Here is a 19,286-nt window from a genome sequence, read left to right on the forward strand (position 1 = left end):
ACCCTCAACAAATCTCTCAAGAATTCCAACGGCAGCCATTACCGTGTGAAAGTTCGTGATCTGTAACTCGACGCCAATTGTTATGTTCAGAATAACTCCACAAGACTGTGTTGTAAGCTCAAACCATTGTGACCTTGGTCTCTTCAATGTAACTCCAAAGTGAGGAAGCAGCATGGTGGATTGCCTTTTATACCTGCTTGCCCAGGGTGCACAGGTGACCCTTAGGTCTCCCACAGGTGTGTCCCCTGGTGGCAAGTCTTACACATTGGTGAGGTTTGCATATATAACACCCACCTCAACAGCATGGTCTTTAAATGCTTTTGCTGTCCTCTTGGGGAAACCCCTGCAAATGCACATGTATCACGAGTACAGAGGACAGGCATATGGGTCTTCCTTCATGTTTTCCTCCTCTTTACAGCCAACAAAATAGGCAAAGCAAAGAAGAATCAACCGCCATGTATTTTATTTTACGTTTAGACTGTAGTTCTGTTCAGGTTACTCCAGTGAGCATTAAAAATGAAACACCTTTCAAAAATAAAAATGAGAGATTGGATAGCATGAGGCTAGCTCACCATCCACCACCTACAGGAACCTTCTTCTTAGGCACTCCTTCGTATCAAGGATGACTTCTCCAAGTCATCGCCCTCCTGCCCCAGCTCGTGCTGCCTCCACGCTGCTCCCGGACCACCGCACCTCTGCTCCTTTTATGGCCCCGACCTGTGGCTGGTGGTTTCTCACAGGTTGGGGCCTCCATGCTGCTCCCGGGCTGCCACACAGGAACCAGCATGAGGTGAGCACACCATCCATCCACCTACACGATCTAGGTTCAAATCTAGCCCAAACTGATGGGTGAAAGGCATCTATTTGTTTTGCCAATTTTCTCCTCTCTGTCCCTTTCCTCTCCGAATTTCTTGGAGGTTAACTTCAACAGGCACTAACCACATTCTGGAACCTTGTCCGAATGCCCATTCTTCACATGAAAAGCTTGACAGTGAGAGGCAATAGCCAATTCAACTTTGGGGCATCACAGCAAAGCCCGATCCTGCCCTTACCTAATGTCCACAAGAGGTCACTGGACAGGAACAGGAACTCTGGCTGTTTTACCCCTCCCTAGCCCAAGCATGCTGAGGCCAACCATAGCATAACTACCCACCGACATAGCTGAGATATGCTAACTCACTACAAGCCCTGAAACAAACCATACGGTCATGTTCCATGGCCCCAGCTAACCTATCCTTCTGTTTCTTATTGGAAGGGCACTAAGGAGCATCGTTGGGGCAGAGAGATTTAGGGGTCCAAGTACAGAAATCACTAAAAGCTAGTGGACAGATACAAAAAATAATTTAAAGGCAAATGTAATGTTGGCCTTTATCTCAAGGGGTGGGAGTTGTTACAGCTCTCAGAGCTCTGGTTAGACCCCAGTTAGAGCTCTGTGTTCAGAGCTGGGCACCGCCCTCAGGAGGGATATATTGGCCTTGGAGCGGGTGCAGCGCAGATTCATCAGAATGGTACCGGGGCTGAAAGGGTTACATTATGAGGACAAGTTGCATAGACTAGGCTTGTATTCCCTTGCGTTTAGAAGGTTAAGGGGCAATATAATTGAAGTGTTTAAGATGATTAAAGGAGTTGATAGGGTAGAGAGAGAGAAACTATTTCCTCTGTTGGAGAATCCAGAACAAGGAGGCATAACCTTAAAATTAGACCTAGGCCGTTCAGGGGTGATGTCAGGAAGCACTTCTTCACACGAAGGGTAGTGGAAATCTGGAACGCTCTCCTCCAAAAAAGCTGTTGAGGCTAGGGGTCAATTGAAAATGTCAAAATTAAAAATTATAGCTTTTTGTTCAGCAAGGGTATAAAGGGTTATGGAACCAAGGTGGGTAGATGGAGTTAAGATACAGATCAGTCATGTTCTAATTGAATGGTGGAATAGGTTCGAGGGGCTGAATGGCCAACTCCTGTTCCTATGTTCCTAAATGAGCACGTTTTACTCTCTTCCTGGTTGAGCTGCCCCTGAGCTGCGAAAACTTGCTGCTGATATTGGGTAGCCTAAATAGAAAATTGTTCCATTGCCCAACAGTGACATTGCCTCCTTGAGGAACACAAAATAAACTTTCATTTCCCACCTTGTAGGAAACGGAATAATTACTGAGCAATTCAGCAGTCGAGTTAATGGGAGAGTCGGGGAGCATACCAAATGTAAAAGGTTTTTCCATGTAAAGCATTTAAAACTGTGGGAAAATGTGATTGTTTTGACGGCTTGGATTTGAGAGTGTGAGTGCTGGGTGAGGGGCTAGTTACTGAGGGCCCAAGTTTCGGGCCGCGCCTAGAACGGCGCAGCCCCGACCTGGATGCCCGTTTTTCGCGCTGGAAAGTGTGCCGAAAAAACACTTGCATATTCTGCGGCTCCCTGGAGGTCTTCAGCAGCTTGGTGCGGTGGAGCAACAGACTCGTGCCGATTCTACAAGTAGTGGGGGGCGGGGCTAATTTAAATAAGGCAACGTCGTACCGGCAACCCTGCGCGTGTGCGTTGGAGCGCACGCACGCGCAGTGGCACATAAACATTGGCACTCGGCCATTTTTAAAGGGACTAGAGGAAAAGTGAAGATTTGTCTCGTGGACCTCTGGAAAGGCTTGTGATTTAATTTTCGTGATTTTTTCATGTCTGAAGGAGTGCTTTTAGCAGAACTGTTGAATAAATCACCAGCTGAAATCAGTGAGTGCAGCTTTTCGCTGCTAAACTTGCAGAACAGGTGCTGCATTAGTGCATGCAAATTAAGGACTGTGTGTTTTGAAAAATAAGATTGTCAATTCAACTTTGCAATGGAACAACGTCCACCAAGAACAAAGAATTTCTTGCATGAGGAAGTGGAGATATTAGTCAACGTCATTGAGCAGAGATGGCAGGAGCTAGGTACGAGCAACAGAGGTCGCATAAAAGTGCCACCAAAAGAAATGAAGAAACGCTGGAACCAAGTTGCAGAAGATTACTGCGCAGTGGTGCATACCATGAGATCTGGAAGCCAGTGTAAAAAGAAATGGCACGACCTTGGTCAAGTAGTTAGTGTAAGTAATATTTTCCATTTTTAATGTAATCGTAATTGTAATGTGAATATCTGTATGTCCCACCTTGCAGAAAGACGCATTCTGTAAAAAGTTATATTTTACTCTTTGCAGAAGAAATTGGCCCACAACAAAAGGGAAGCAACTCGGACAGGAGGAGGCACGCCCAATCTGCACCCTTGGAACAAAGGGTAGCTGCTATGATGAGTCGTAACGGAGAAAAACAATCAGTACAGCACAAGCTGGGCCCGCACACAAGGAAGAGGGTAAGTCCTGAAAATGCATCGTGGCCCTTCAAATCAACCTGCTGCCTAGCCTGCTATGTGTGAGAGTACTCATGTCACCCATCCGACCCCCTCCCTTGCTGTTAAACATTTGACTGTTCTGATGTATTTTGCAGAACATGATGATGATGATGATGCTGCTGCTGCTGCTGCCAACCCTGAGGATCCTGAGGGTACAGAAGAAGAACCAGTACAACCAGCTGCAGACGAACCAGACTGGATGATGGCAGCGATGACTGAAATGTCTGCATGGGAGAGCTTCCAAATTAATGTTTATGAGCCCCCATCAAGGGGCATCAGAGTTTCAATCCCTAGCATAGGTTTTGGTTCTACTTTCCATGGTTTGGATTCCGATGTTGCGGGTCCCAGTGGTGCTGCTGGTATAATGCAGCAGTCTACAGTCAGTTCACTACCGTCTGAGCCTGCACCTCCCACTCGCATAGGTTCTGGTTCCACCTTCTATGGTTTTGATTCCGACTTTGCGGGTCCCAGTGCTGCTGGTGATATCATGGAGCAGTTGACACCCATTCACCCACCATCCCAGCCCACGGCTCGCACTCGAGTGCTGTCGTCTGGAACACTGAGTATCCCACCATCCCAGCCCGTGCCTTGCTCTCTAGTACTGCCGTCTGAAACACCGAGCGCCCCACCATCCCAGCCCGTGCCTTGCTCTCTAGTACTGCCGTCTGGAACACCGAACGCCCCACCTTCCCAGTCCGTGCCTTGCTCTCTAGTACTGCCGTCTGGAACACAGAGCGTCCCACCGTCCGTGCCCGCGCCTCCCAGTATAGACCCAGGCAGAGGAGAAGGAGATTGGAGACACGCTCTCCTGAGATGCAGCGTGTAACAGATGCGGCTCAGGTTGTGGCATTGGATGTGGAGACCAATGAGCTTACGCGATCACTCATCGATGGCGTCAGTACGGTGGGAGAAGAGATGACGGTCCTGACGGGAGAAATAGCAGTAATGACACGGGAACTTAGGGAGGGAATGTCCGAGTGAGTGTAATCGACATCACAGGTCATCAGGGAGGGCATGCAAGTGGCGGCACAGGCCGTCATAAAGGTAGCTGCTGCAATAAGGGCACACAGCCCCGCCAATCAAATGACACCCCCATGAAGAAGTGAAGTGAACATTCACTGAGATGTGGATGAGACATGGTTGCAGCCTTTGCTGCTTTTGTTTTTTGGTCTTGATGTAGCTGTAGTAGCATTTTTCACATTGAAATTGTTCTTAAAGTTTTGTAACTTTACAACTTATAAGTGATCTTAGGGTTTTTAAGTGATCTTATAGTGTAAATGCTCTCACATCCTGTAACTTATTTAATTTTGCATCTAAAAAGTGATCTTGAAGTTTAAGTGATCTTAAGAGTGTAAGATTTTTCACATTGAGATTGTTTTGTAACTTTTGTAACTTTACAAGTTTATAAGTGATCTTAAAGTCTTTAAGTAATCTTCAGAGTCATATTAAAAAGTAAAGTTTGATACAACAAATATTTTATTACAGTGACGTTAACTTTTCAATAAAATATTTTTTCATTAAAACTGTTTCATGTTCCATTAACACAACACAACGTAGGAACAACTGCAAAGAATAAACATGTCCATGCACAACAGTGGTCGCAGAGCCCTCAGGCATCAGTAGTTGAAGCGTTCATGGATGAGCTGCTGGCGCAAGGCTCGAGCAATCGTTAAAGGGGCATGATGGACGGCCCTCCTCCGACCTCGTGCTCCGGCATCAGGCACTTGCATGCTTTCCTGATCGTCGTTATTATCCACATCCTGCTGTTCTGTAATACTATCATCATGCACTGGACCCTCACGTAGGTCTTCTGGTTCCACTACCAGTTCATGATGGTAAGTTATGGAGCATGCAGCACACAACAGTGAAGTGACCGACAATCTGAGGAGAATATAGCAAGTGTCCTCCGGAATGGTCCAGGCATCGGAATCGCTGTTTCAATATGCCAATGGTCCTCTCAATGATGCTGCGCATCGCAATGTGCGCCATGTTGTATTGACAGTCAGCTTCTGTCCGTGTCACGCGTAGGGGCGTCATGAGCCAGGTGGTCAGGCCGTACCCTTTGTCTCCCAGTAGCCAGCTCTGCCCTTCTGGCTGCTGCTCAAACATGTCAGATATAACGCTGTCACGTAGGATGAACGCATCATGGGTGTTGCCAGGGTATCTCGCATCGACTGACATGATGCGCTGCTTGTCGTCACACACGAGCTGCACATTGATGGAGTGGAAACCTTTCCTATTCCGGTACTGCTCAGAATCCTCCACAGGTGCTCGCAAGTCTATGTGGGTACAATCAATGCAACCTATATCTTTGGGAAGCCAGCAATCCTGAAGAAGCCCACAGCCCCCTCCCATGGATCGCTTGTGCGGTCATTGGGAAATTGATGAAGTCATTCCTTCGCGCATACAGTGCAGCCGTGACCTGGTAAATACAGGCATGTATTGCACATTGAGAGATGGCACACACATCTCCAGTTGTAGCCTGAAACGATCCCGAGGCATAGAAAGAAAGTGCAGCTGTTACCTTCACTGCAACAGACAAGGCAGTTGGCGTTCTGCTTCTGGGCTGCAAATCTGCTCTCAGCATATCACAGATCTCAGCGACAACTTCTCTGCGGAAACGCAGCCTTTTGACACAATCAGCCTCGCTCATGTCCAGGTACGAGCGCCTGGCTCGATATTGTCGACATGGGTAAGGTCTCCTGCCCATCAACCTGCGGGCTATGACGTTCCTGGTGCGGTGAGCTCTAATCAATTCTCTCCTATGCAGTGAATTGATGGCGAACCATTGCATAATACGTGGTGTTGGGAATACAGCACCCATTCTGCAAATTTAAGTTTAAAAGTGTCTATCTGTCTGCCTCTCCCTGTCCCTGGCCGAATGGCCTCAGTCCCCTTCGCAGCTCGAAAGCTGCTTGATGTTTCCTCGGCTGCCGTCCAGCCACTGACGCCGCCCCTATCGCGTGGCCGAATGGCCTCGGTCCCCTTCGCAGCTCGAAAGCTGCTTGCTATTTCTTCGGCTGCCATCCAGCCACTGATGGAAGGAAGGCCTGCCTGAAGCACCGCAGCTCGAAGGCTGCTGCTGCTTCATACTGGTAGGAACATGGAATATTTAATCTTTGCTTTCTTTATAAATTTTTATTCAGGTTGGATCTTTATTTGTATAAGTATGTCTGTTGAATGATTGTAGAATTTAATTACTTCCGTTCACCACCCCCCCCCCCTCGTTCCCTATGCCTAATTTGTAACCTACGCCTGATTTGTAAAGTTAAGGCAAAGTTAACATACAAAAATCTTCACTTACTCCATTCTAAGTTAGTTTGGAGTAAGTTTTCACTGCCTAAACTTTCAAAACAGGCGTAAGTGGCCGGACACGCCCCCTTTTGAAAAAAAAATTCTGTTCCAAAATGAAACTGTTCTAACTGACTAGAACAGGAGCAAACTAAATGACGAGAATTGCAATTTATAAGATACTCCATTCTAAACCAGTTGCTCCAAAAAAACAGGAGCAACTCAGGCCGAAACTTGGCCCCTGAGTGTCCGAGATCTATGAAGAGATCTTGTGCTAATGCTATCCATTTCTGGAGCACAAGTAATGAAATGAAAAAGAAATAGCATACACAGCTTTTGAAATAAGGATCAAGAGACTACAAGGATTATGTAAAAATACATGAATATTACTCTTGCTCTCACTTTCTGTTTCTCCTTTGATGAAGGATGAACGAAAGCAAAAGACGAAAAGTGGAGAGTCTGATATTGAAAATCTGACTGACCAATCTGATGTTGATTATGTGAGCAGATTTCATTGTTGCTTTATAATTGACTTCTCGTATATGTCATTGTAGTTTTTATTCTTTCCAGTTTGTGATCTACATTGTTTGACTAGTTTAGTTTATTTTCTTCTAAACTCCTTTTTCCTCACCACTTCCTGGTTGTTTAAATACTTTTTGAGAGACATTTTACAGTCATACTGTCTTTCATCTCATCCAAAAATAAATATTCCTAACAACTGCAAATTGTCCTGTTGTAAAACTGCAAAGAAATTCACCGATTGCTAATGCCTGCTGGAAAAACCTCGGTGGCGGGACACACAAAGATACTTGATAGCCTTATTGACTGAAAACACCCTGAGAAATGCTACACATTTGTTGGAAAAATATTTAAATTCTGTACATGGTATGCACCGTCACCATCCCAAATGTCTTGTGACACTTTTGTGGAGCACTTCATGTAATATTTCCCTGTTATACTTCTCAGTCACAATTAGTCATAGAATTACATAGAATTCACAGCACAGAAACAGGCCATTCAGCCCAACTGGTCTGTGCCAGTGCTTATGCTCCTCCAATACAAGCCCCCTCCCACCCTACTTCATCTCACCCTATCAACATATCCATAGATTCCTTTCTCCCTCATGTATTTATCTAGCTCCCCTTTAAATGCATCTATGCTATTTGCCTCAACCACTCCATGTGGTAACAAGATCACATTTTCACAATTCTCTAAGTAAAGGAGTTTCTCTTGAATTCCTTATTGGATTTATTATTGACCATCTTATCTTTATGACCCCTATTTTGGACTCTTCCACAAGTGGCTATGCCTACCCTATTGAACCCCTACAATTTTAAAAACCTCTATCAGGACATCCCTCAGCCTTCTCTTTTCTAGCAAAAAGAACCCCACTCTGTTCAACCTTTCCTGATAGTTATAACCTTTTTTGTAAATCCTTTTTGCACCCTCTCCAATGCCTCTATATCCTTATGTTAATATGGAGACCAGAACTGTACACAGTAGAGGTCCCAGCTGATTGGAAAACTGCAAATGTAACGCCCCTATTTAAAAAAGGAGGCAGACAAAAAGCAGGAAACTATAGACCAGTTAGCCTAATGTCGGTGGTTGGGAAAATGTTGGAGTCCATTATTAAAGAAGCAGTAGCAGGACATTTGGAAAAGCATAATTCGGTCAGGTAGAGTCAGCATGGATTTATGAAGGGGAAGTCATGTTTGACAAATTTGCTGGAATTTATCGCGGATGTAACGAACAGGGTGGATAAAGGGGAACCAGTGGATGCGGTATTTGGACTTCCAGAAGGCATTTGACAAGGTGCCACATAAAAGGTTACTGCACAAGATAAAAGTTCACGGGGTTGGGGGTAATATATTAGCATGGATAGAGGATTGGCTAACTAACAGAAAACAGAGAGTTGGGATAAATGGTTCATTCTCTGGTTGGCAATTGGTAACTAGTGGGGTGCTGCAGGGATCAGTGCTGGGACCCCAACTATTTACAATCTATATTAACATCTTGGAAGAAGGAACTGAGTGTAACATAGCCAAGTTTGCTGACGATACAAAGATAGGAGGGAAAGCAATATGTGAGGAGGACACAAAAAATCTGCAAAGGGACATAGACAGGCTAAGTGAGTGGGCAAAAATTTGGCAGATGAAGTATAATGTTGGAAAGTGTGAGGTCATGCACTTTGGCAGAAAAAAATTAAAGGGCAAGTTATTATTTAAATGGAGAAAGATTGCAAAGTGCTGCAGTACAGCAGGATCTGGGGGTACTTGTGCATGAAACACAAAAGGATAGTATGCAGGTACAGCAAGTGATCAGGAAGACCAATGGTATCTTGGCCTTTATTGCAAAGGGAATGGAATATAAAAGCAGGGAAGTCTTGCTACAGTTATAAAGGGTATTGATGAGGCCACACCTGGAGTACTGCGTGCAGTTTTGGTTTCCATATTTACGAAAGGATATACTTGCTTTGGAGGCAGTTCAGAGAAGGTTCCGGGGATGAGGGGGTTGACTGATGAGGAAAGTTTGCGTAGGCTGGGCCTCTACTCATTGGAATTCAGAAGAATGAGAGGTAATCTTATCAAAACTTTTAAGATTATGAGGGGGCTTGAGAGGATGTTTCTACTGATAGGGGAGACTAGAACTAGAGGGCATGATCTTAGAATAAGGGGCCGCCCATTTAAAACTGAGATGAGGAGAAATTTCTTCTCTCAGAGGGTTGTAGATCTGTGGAATTTGCTGCCTCAGAGAGCTGTGGAAGCTGGGACATTGAATAAATTTAAGACAGAGATAGGCAGTTTCTTAAACGATAAGGGGATAAGGGATTATGGGGAGCGGGCAGGGAAGTGGACCTGAATCCATGATCGTATCAGCCATGATCGTATTAAATGGCGGAGCAGGATCGAGGGGCCATATGGCCCACTCCTGCTCCTATTTCTTATGTTCTTATGTTCTTATTCCAAATGGGATCTAACCAAGATTATATACAAGTTTGACATAACTTCCTTGCTTTTCAATTCTATTCCTCTAAAAATGAGCCCCAGTGCTTTGTTTGATTTGTTTTTAATGGCCTTGTTACCTGCATTGCTACTGTTAATGATTTGTGAATGTGTACCCCTAGATCCTTTTGCTCCCCTAGTCCATTTAGTCTCTATTTTCCAAGGGGTATGTGACCTCCTTATTCCTCCTACCAAAATGCACCACCTTACACTTATCTATATTAAAAATCATTCGCCAATGACAGGCCCATTCTGCAAGTTTATTAACGTCAACTTTGTGTATTAACTATACCCCGCAATTTGATGTCGTCTGCAAATTTTAAACTTGTACTTCCTAACCTGGGCAAACATATTCTGCCACATGACTCCATCATTCTCCCACCTGATTGGGTCCTAGCTTTTGTTCAGCCTTGACTTCCATTGTCTCAAGGGACGCAGGTGGCCATGGAGAATTATGTTAAAACAAATCAAAAACAACTGAACAGCGCCAATGTACCTGTAAGCATGGAAAAGTTACAATTTTAAACAATGATTCGTACTGTTACACCTTCTACCTCCTGTACTTGTCGCTTTCTTAAAGATGTAAAACAATCTAAACTGCTGTGTTCTCAGCTCTCTCTGCCTCTCTTTCAAAGAACATACCAGTTCCACAAATTCAAAATGCTGGTCTGCAGCCTCACCTGTAAGTGACCCTAGCATTCATATCAAGCCTGTTTGTGACTCCAATCCCACATCAATGTGGTTGACTCTTAACTGACCTTTGAAGTGGCCAAGCAAGCCACATCAGTTGTATCAAGCCGCTACCAGCAGTTCAAGGCGGCCCACCACCAACTAAAGAGGGGCATTAAATGGTGGCTCCCACCTCCCGAGAATGAATTTTAAAAACTCTGCAGTGATTACATCTTCTATCCTTAAAGAAACATCACCTGCACTCTAATTTTACATGGTATAATATTCCTTTTTTTAGACTTACAGTGGGCACCCCCAATCATTGAATGCTTAGGTCAACTATATCTCATTTACTGTGAGTGAAGGAAGTTTACAGATCTACCGGGAGCCAAAAGCTTACAGGCCCCTGACAATCTGCAAGCTTCCCTCTGCAGCAGCATTTAAGCTCTAATGGACAGCACTTAGATCCTGTGATCTTAAAGAGACAGGTCACCCTAAAGACAGTGCCATCTTAGCAGCTGTGTAATAAATTGGAGCCTATGTGGTATAAAACTTCTTCTGGCCAGAAATTCTGCAGGGCTACCATCACACTACTGACGTAATCAGCAGAAAACTTGGGATTGGTGATAACGGCCGCTTAGGCTACATTTCCGGGGTGTCCTCCAGTCTGACACTGAAGTCACAGTGGAAAACAAGTGGTCTCCCCATGGAACATTAGGGTCTTTATAACACTGTATATGAACATATGACAATGACAGATAGGATAAGACTCACTGGTCCATCCAGCCTGTCCCATACTATTGCGATGCCTTGTGCGTCACAATACAGACACTCCCGACTACATCCTCAAGAAAATATCCCAGGCCAATTAGGGGGAATAAAATGGAAAATTCTCCGTCCCCCCGCTTCGGTAATCAAAACTATTCCACGAGAACACTCTGGCCCTGATTAATGCTATAGAGTACCTGCCTTTTATACAAGGTGATGTTAATGACCTACCATGAGCAGTGCCATGGGACATCCGCTAGTATTACTCAACTCTGGTAGAGTGCTACCCTGCAGGTTTCGAAATGCAGGAACAGCTGGATTTACCTTGAACACATCTGCGCATCCAATTTTTTGAAACCTTTCCCCCCTCCCCACTTCAAAACAGATCCCTTCATCTCATCTGTTAGGAGGTGCAGGTCAGCAGATGTTGGACATCTCCCCTCTATAAACTTTGACACCTCCCCATCATGAACTTTGACACCTCCACTGTATGAACTTTGACACATCCCCTCCATGAACTTTGACACCAACGTTGCTTCAGGAGTAGGGTCGCTAGTATACAGTGACTAAATTATGTTCTGCCCTTATAACCTGTGATTTTGAGATTTTTGACCAATATTGGAGGAAGATGGGGGTGTTGGGGTAAGACGTGTGTTCTGTGATTCCCTCTGTTTGGAATTAGGCTCATGGCTATATGTTTACTGAATAAGTCACATTCCATTTTTATTACATTGCGTAAGGGTTTTTATTTTCAGAATTACTGGATTCCATCCATTTTTCCCATCAGTAGCCTTGTGCATGAGTCTCTCCGAATAAATATGATAAACCCCGTCATTAATTTCTGAAGTGTGATCTTGTAAACTAAAGTGATTTGCCCAATGTATCTGTAGTTGCATATTCATGGAATTAGCCGGTTTGTATCCATGTGAATATAAATGTTTACGATCCTCACTGACCTTCATTGGCTCCCTATCTCCCGCACCAAACAATTTCAAAATCCTTGTTCCCTTCTACAAGGCCCACGTGATGTTGCTCCTCCTTATCGCTGTGACCTCCCTCAGCTCCATGTTCCTGTAAACACCTTGCACTCTACCAACTCTGGCCCCCTTCTCCCCCACCCCACCCCACACCCCCATTCCATCCTCAAATCGCAAAGCTTTCAGCCATTTCGACCCCACACACTTTGGAACTCTTTGACTCTCTTTCCCCCTCCCTTCAAAACCTTGCCTCTTTGACCTTGCCTCGAGACCCATCCCAAACTCTTCTCGCTCCAGCTGCTCAGAGTCCAGTTCTTTGCACCTCTTGTGAAGCGTTTTGGGATCTTTTATTCTGTTCAAGGTGGTTATATAAACGCAAGGTGTTTTGTTCTTTCCTTAGCGTACTCAACTTATGATCAGCAGCACAAATGCCACTATTTGTGAATACTGTCATCAGATCAGATTGCCCTTCCCAGACCCAGCGGAATTAGACTTCAAAGGTCCAGAGGAGGTAAAAGAATTTGTGCGGAAGTGATTTTTGAAACTGAATGTGATCATTTGCTTTCCATTTCATACTCTTCTTTATTGAGGTTTGCAGTCTTGTAGTCGAGCAGCACTAAAAAAGAACTTCAACAATTCTGTGCACACAGCTTTTTTGTTGCAACATGAGCTGGGAGTTATATCGGCAGGTTCTGATGAACCGGGATGAGAATCCAGATCTCGAAGAAATCCCTTCTGAGCACCCTGGATTCTATCTGACGGAATTGGAAATCAATGAAGCAAAAGCGAAACTAGCTAAAAGGTAAGGCAGCAGCGACAGCACACAGTGCAGTGCAGTGTCCGGTTATTATTGGCCAGTAAATCGAGAGTGCCTCGAATCAGAATGGGGTGCTGACCTCGGTACCCAATTCTCCAACCCAACTCATTGTCCTGAGGCAAGGGTTGGTCCTAAATTTTTTAAATGCTTATTTCATGCAATTTTTTTTTTAAGTAGAGGCATTATCATTGTTTAACAATAAAATTTATATTACACCTTTCATGACATCCAAAAGCACTTCACAGCCAATGAAGTACTTATGAAGTGAAGTCACTGTTGCAATTTAGGGAAATGCAACAGCCAATTTGCACACAGTAAGGTCCCACAAACAGCAATGTGATAAATGACCAGATAATCAGCTTATTTTTTGTTTGTTGAGAGGACAATGGGATAACTCTGCTGCTTTTCTTCCAATAGTTTCCTCCACTTAAGAGGGCAGACAGGGCTTCGGTTTAACATCTCACCTCAAAGACAGCACCTCTGACAGTGCAGCACTCCCTCAGTACTGCACTGAAGTGTCAGCCTAGATTATGTGCTCAAGTCTCTGGAGTGACTCCGAGGCAAGAGCCAAGGCTGACACTTTGTCTAATTGCACTTGCGAGGCAGTTTTACAATTTTACCAATCATGAGATGCTGAGGAATCTTCATACTCTTATCCGTCCAGCAGAGTATTGTTTTAACGGTTTTTGTTTGGTTAGTGCCTGAAAATCTGCATGAGTATTGATTTACTTTGAACTGTATTGTTAATCTGGAGAACAGTTTGCCTTACAACATCCAGAACAGGTGCATTTAGCATCCTCTGTCTGCCGCACAGACCTTTCCGTACTGCCCACCCCAAAAGCTTGGTGAAGTAGGCTATCCCTAGTAGTGACAGGAAATGATCTGCCACGCTCACCCCCCTCAGAAACACCTCAAAGTCCCATTGCCGAAACCGCACTTTTTTTGTAACGTGCTCCATCAAGTGGCCAATGTGAAAAATGGTGCAAAAACTCTCATAAATGTTTCCACTTGTGGGGAAGTTCAAAACTAGGGGTCATAAATATAATATAGTCACTAAAATATCAAATAGGGAATTCAGGAGAAACCTATTTACCCAGAGAGTGGTTAGAATGTGGAACTTGTTACCACAAGGAGTAATTGAGGCGAATAACTTAGATGCCTTGAAGGGGAAGCTAGATAAACACATGAGGGAGAAAGGAATAGACGGATATACTGATAGGGTGAGATGAACATGTTGATCATAAACGCCAGCATAGACCAGCTGGGCTGAATGAACATAAGAAATAGGGGCAGAAGTAGGCCATACGGCCCCTCGCGCCTGCTCCGCCATTTAATACGATCATAGCTGATCCGATCATAGACTCAGGTCCACTTCCCTGCCCGCTCCCCATAACCGCTTATCCCTTTATCGTTTAAGAAACTGTCTATTTCTGTCTTAAAGGTATTCAGTGTCCCAGCTTCCACAACTCTCTGAGGCTGAGAATTCCACAGATTTACAACCCTCTGAGAGAAGAAATTCTTCCTCATAGTTTTAAATGGGCGGCCCCTTATTCTAAGATTATGCCCTCTAGTTCTAGTCTCCCCTATCAGTGGAAACATCCTATCTGCATCAACCTTGTCAAGCCCCCTCATAATCTTATACATTTCAATAAGATCACCTCTCATTCTTCTGAATTCCAATGAAGCCCAACCTACTCAACCTTTCCTCATAAGTCAACCCCCTCATCTCCGGAATCAACCGAGTGAACCTTCTCTGAACTGCCTCCAAAGCAAGTATAACCTTTCTTAAATATGGAAACCAAAACTGTACGCAGTATTCCAGGTGTGGCCTCACCAATACCCTGTATAATTGTAGCAAGACTGCCCTGTTTTTATACTCCATCCCCTTTGCATTAAAGGCCAAGATTCCATTGGCCTTCCTGATTGGGTACTGTTGGGGGATGACTCTTCAGGGGAGGGCAGCAGCAGCCAAGTTCATGGGCACCTTGGGTGGCTCTGCTACGCAGGAGGACAGGAAAAAGAGTAGGAGAGCTATAGTGATAGGGGATTCGATTGTAAGGGGAATAGATAGGCGTTTCTTCGGCCGCAACTGAGACTCCAGGATGGTATGTTGCCTCCCTGGTGCAAGGGTCAAGGATGTCTCGGAGCGGGTGCAGGGCATTCTGAAAAGGGAGCGTGAACATCCAGTTGTCGTGGTGCATATAGGTACCAACGATATAGGTAAAAAACGGGTTGAGGTCCTACAAGACGAAATTAGGGAGCTAGGAGTTAAATTAAAAAGTAGGACCTCAAAAGTAGTAATCTCAGAATTGCTACCAGTGCCACGTGCTAGTCAGAGTAGGAATCGCAAGATAGCTCAGATGAATCCGTGGCTTGAGGAGTGGTGCAGAAGGGATGGATTCAAATTCCTGGGACATTAGAACCGGTTCTGGGGGAGGTGGGACCAGTACAAACTGGACAGTCTGCAGCTGGGTAGGACCGGAACCAATGTCCTAGGGGGAGTGTTTGCTAGTGCTGTTGAGGATAGGTTAAACTAATATGGCAGGGGGATGGGAACCAATGCAGGCAGACAGAGGGAAGTAGAATGGGGGCAGAAGCAAAAGATAGAAAGAAGAAAAGTAAAAGTAGAGGGCAGAGAAACCTAAGGCAAAAAGCAAAAAGGGCCACATTACAGCAAAATTCTAAAGAGGGAAAGTGTGTTAGAAAGACAAGCCTGAAGGCTCTGTGCCTCAATGCGAGGAGTATTCGGAATAAGGTGGACAAATTAACTGCGCAGATAGCAGTTAACGGTTATGATGTAATTGGCATCACGGAGACATGGCTCCAGGGTGACCAAGGCTGGGAACTCAACATCCAGGGGTATTCAGGATGTTGGAAAAGGAGGCGAGGTGGCATTGCTGGTTAAAGAGGAAATTAAAGAGGACATTAGCTTGGATGATGTGGAATCGGCATGGGTGGAGCAGCGGAATACCAAAGGGCAGAAAACGCTAGTGGGAGTTGTTTTCAGACCACCAAACAGTAGTAATGAGGTTGGGGACAGCATCAAACAAGAAATTAGGGATGCGTGCAATAAAGGTACAGCAGTTATTATGGGTGACTTTAATCTACATCTTGATTGGGCTAACCAAACTGGTAGCAATGGAGGAGGATTTCCTGGAGTGTATTAGAGATGGTTTTCTAAACCAATATGTTGAGGAACTAACTAGGGAGTTGGCCATCCTAGACTGGGTGATGTGTAATGAGAAATGACAAATTAGCAATCTTGTTATGCGAGGCCCCTTGGGGAAGAGTGACCATAACATGGTAGAATTCTTTATTAAGGTGAAGAGTGACACAGTTAATTCAGAAACTAGGGTCCTGAACTTAAGGAAAGCTAACTTCAATGGTTTGAGGCGTGAATTGGCTAGAATAGACTGGCAAATGATACTTACAGGGTTGACAGTGGATAGGCAATGGCAAACATTTAAAGATCACATGGAGGAACTTCAGCAATTGTACATCCCTGTCTGGAGTAAAAATAAAACAGGGAAGGTGGCTCAACCATGGCTAACAAGGGAAATTAAGGATAGTGTTAAATCCAAGGAAGAGGCATATAAATTGGCAAGAAAAAGCAGCAAACCTGAGGACTGGGAGAAATGTAGAATTCAGCAGAGGAGGGCAAAGGGTTTAATTAAGAGGGGGAAAATAGAGTACGAGAAGAAGCTTGCCGGGAACATAAAAACTGACTGCAAAAGCTTCTATAGCTATGTGAAGAGAAAAAGATTAGTGAAAACAAACGTAGGTCCCTTGCAGTCGGATTCAGGTGAATTTATAATGGGGAACAAAGAAATGGCAGACCAATTGAACAAATACTTTGGTTCTGTCTTCACGAAGGAAGACACAAATAACCTTCCAGAAGTACTAGGGGACCGAGTATCTAGTGAGAAGGAGGAACTGAAGGATATCCTTATTAGGCGGGAAATTGTGTTAGGGAAATTGATGGGATTGAAGGCCGATAAATCCCCAGGGCCTGATAGACTGCATCCCAGAGTACTTAAGGAAGTGGCCCTAGAAATAGTGGATGCATTGGTGATCATTTTCCAACAGTCTATCGCCTCTGGATCAGTTCCTATGGATTGGAGGGTAGCTAATGTAACACCACTTTTTAAAAAGGGAGGGAGAGAGAAAGCGGGGAATTATAGACCATTAGTCTGACATCAGGAGTGGGGAAAATGTTGGAATCAATTATTAAGAATGAAATAGCAGCGCATTTGGAAAGCAGTGACAGGATCGGTCCAAGTCAGCATGGATTTATGAAGGGGAAATCATGCTTGACAAATCTTCTGGAATTTTTTGAGGATGTAACTAGTAGAGTGGACAAGGGAGAACCAGTGGATGTGGTGTATTTGGACTTTCAAAAGGCTTTTGACAAGGTCCCACACAAGAGATGTGCAAAATCAAAGCACATGGTATTGGGGCTAATATACTGACGTGGATAGAGAACTGGTTGGCAGACAGGAAGCAGAGAGTCGGGATATATGGGTCCTTTTCAGAATGGCAGGCAGTGACTAGTGGAGTGCCGCAGGGCTCAGTGCTTGGACCCCAGCTCTTTGCAATATACATCTATGATTTAGATGAAGGCATTGAGTGTAATATCTCCAAATTTGCAGATGACACTAAAATGGGTGGTGGTGTGAGCTATGAGGGGGACGCTGAGAGGCTGCAGGGTGACTTGGACAGGTTAGGTGAGTGGGCAAATGCAAGGCAGATGCAGTATAATGTGGATAAATGTGAGGTCATCCACTTTGGGGGCAAAAACGCAAGACAGAATATTATCTGAAGGCGGCAGATTAGGAAAAGGGGCGGTGCAACGAGACCTGGGTGTCATGGTTCATCAGTCATTGAAAGTTGGCATACAGGTACAGCAGGCAGTGAAGAAGGCAAATGGTATGTTGGCCTTCATAGCTACGGGATTTGAGTATAGGAGCAGGTAGGCCTTACTGCAGTTGTACAGGGCCTTGGTGAGGCCTCACCTGGAATATCGTGTTCAGTTTTGTTCTCCTAATCTGAGGAAGGACGTTCTTGCTATTGAGGGAGTGCAGCGAAGGTTCACCAGACTGATTTCCGGGATGGCTGGACTGACATATGAGGGGAGACTGGATCAACTGCGTCTTTATACATTGGAGTTTAGAAGGATGAGAGGGGATCTCATAGAAACATATAAGATTTTGATGGGACGGGACAGGTTAGATGCGGGTAGAATGTTCCCAATGTTGGGGAAGTCCAGAACCAGGGGACACAGTCTTAGGATAAGGGGTAAGCCATTTAGGACTGAGATGAGGAGAAACTTCTTCACTCAGAGAGTTGTTAACCTGTGGAATTCCCTGCCGCAGAGAGTTGTTGATGCCAGATCATTGGATGTATTCAAGCGAGAGTTAGATATGGCCCTTATGGCTAAGGGAATCAAGGGGTATGGAGAGAAAGAAGGAAAGGGGTACTGAGGGAATGATCAGCCATGATCTTATTGAATGGTGGTGCAGGCTCGAAGGGCCGAATGGCCTACTCCTGCACCTATTTTCTATGTTTCTATGTTTTTATCACTTGCTGTACTTGCATACTAATCCCAGGTCCTGCTGTACTGCAGAACTTTGAAATTTTTCGCCATTTAAATAATAACTTGCTCTTCGATTTTTTTCTGCCGAAGTGCATAACCTCACACTTTACAACATTATACTCCATCTGCCAAATTTTTGCCCACTCACTTCGCCTGTCTATGTCCTTTTGCAGGTTTTTTTGTATCCTCCTCACAGATTGCTTTTCGTCCCAACTTTGTATCATCAGCAAACTTTGTTACACTCGATCCCTTCATCCAAGTCGTTAATATCGATGGAGTCCCAGCACTGATCCCTGCGGCACCTCACTGGTTACTGATTGCCAACCCAAGAATGAACCTTTTATCCCGACTCTCTGTTTTCTGTTAGTTAGCCAATCCTCTATCCATGCTAATATATTACCCCCAACCCCATGAACTTTTATTTTGTGCAGTAACCTTTTACTTTTATTTTGTGCAGTAACCTTTTATGTGGCACCTTGTCAGATGCCTTCTGGAAGTCCAAATACACCACATGCACTGGTACCCCATTATCCACACTGTTCATTACATCCTCAAAGAATTCCAGCAAACATGACTTCCCCTTCATAAATCCATGCTGACTCTGCCTGATTGAATTATGCTTTTCCAAACGTCCTGCTACTGCTTCTTTAATAATGCACTCCAACATTTTCCCAACCACAGATGTTAGATTAACTGGTCTATAGTTTCCTGCTTTTTGTCTGCCTCCTTTTTTTAAATGGGGTGTTACATTTGCAGTTTTCCAATCTGCTGGGACCTCCTCAGAATTCATGGAATTTTGGTAAA

At 44.6% G+C, this 19,286-nt stretch overlaps 1 protein-coding gene across 1 annotated transcript in view; it reads left to right on the forward strand.

Moving 5' to 3' along the window:
- Positions 1–19,286, forward strand: part of LOC139275583 (glutamate-rich protein 6) — a 154,608-nt gene that overhangs the window by 57,983 nt on the left and 77,339 nt on the right. The window contains exons 5-7 of the mRNA XM_070892754.1: positions 7,082–7,156; positions 12,473–12,583; positions 12,762–12,874. Of these exons, the coding sequence (XP_070748855.1) occupies positions 7,082–7,156; positions 12,473–12,583; positions 12,762–12,874 (299 nt within the window). The remainder of the gene's footprint in view (positions 1–7,081; positions 7,157–12,472; positions 12,584–12,761; positions 12,875–19,286) is intronic.

The sequence above is a fragment of the Pristiophorus japonicus genome, chromosome 11, assembly GCF_044704955.1.
Source record: "Pristiophorus japonicus isolate sPriJap1 chromosome 11, sPriJap1.hap1, whole genome shotgun sequence".
Classification (NCBI taxonomy): Eukaryota; Metazoa; Chordata; class Chondrichthyes; family Pristiophoridae; genus Pristiophorus; species Pristiophorus japonicus.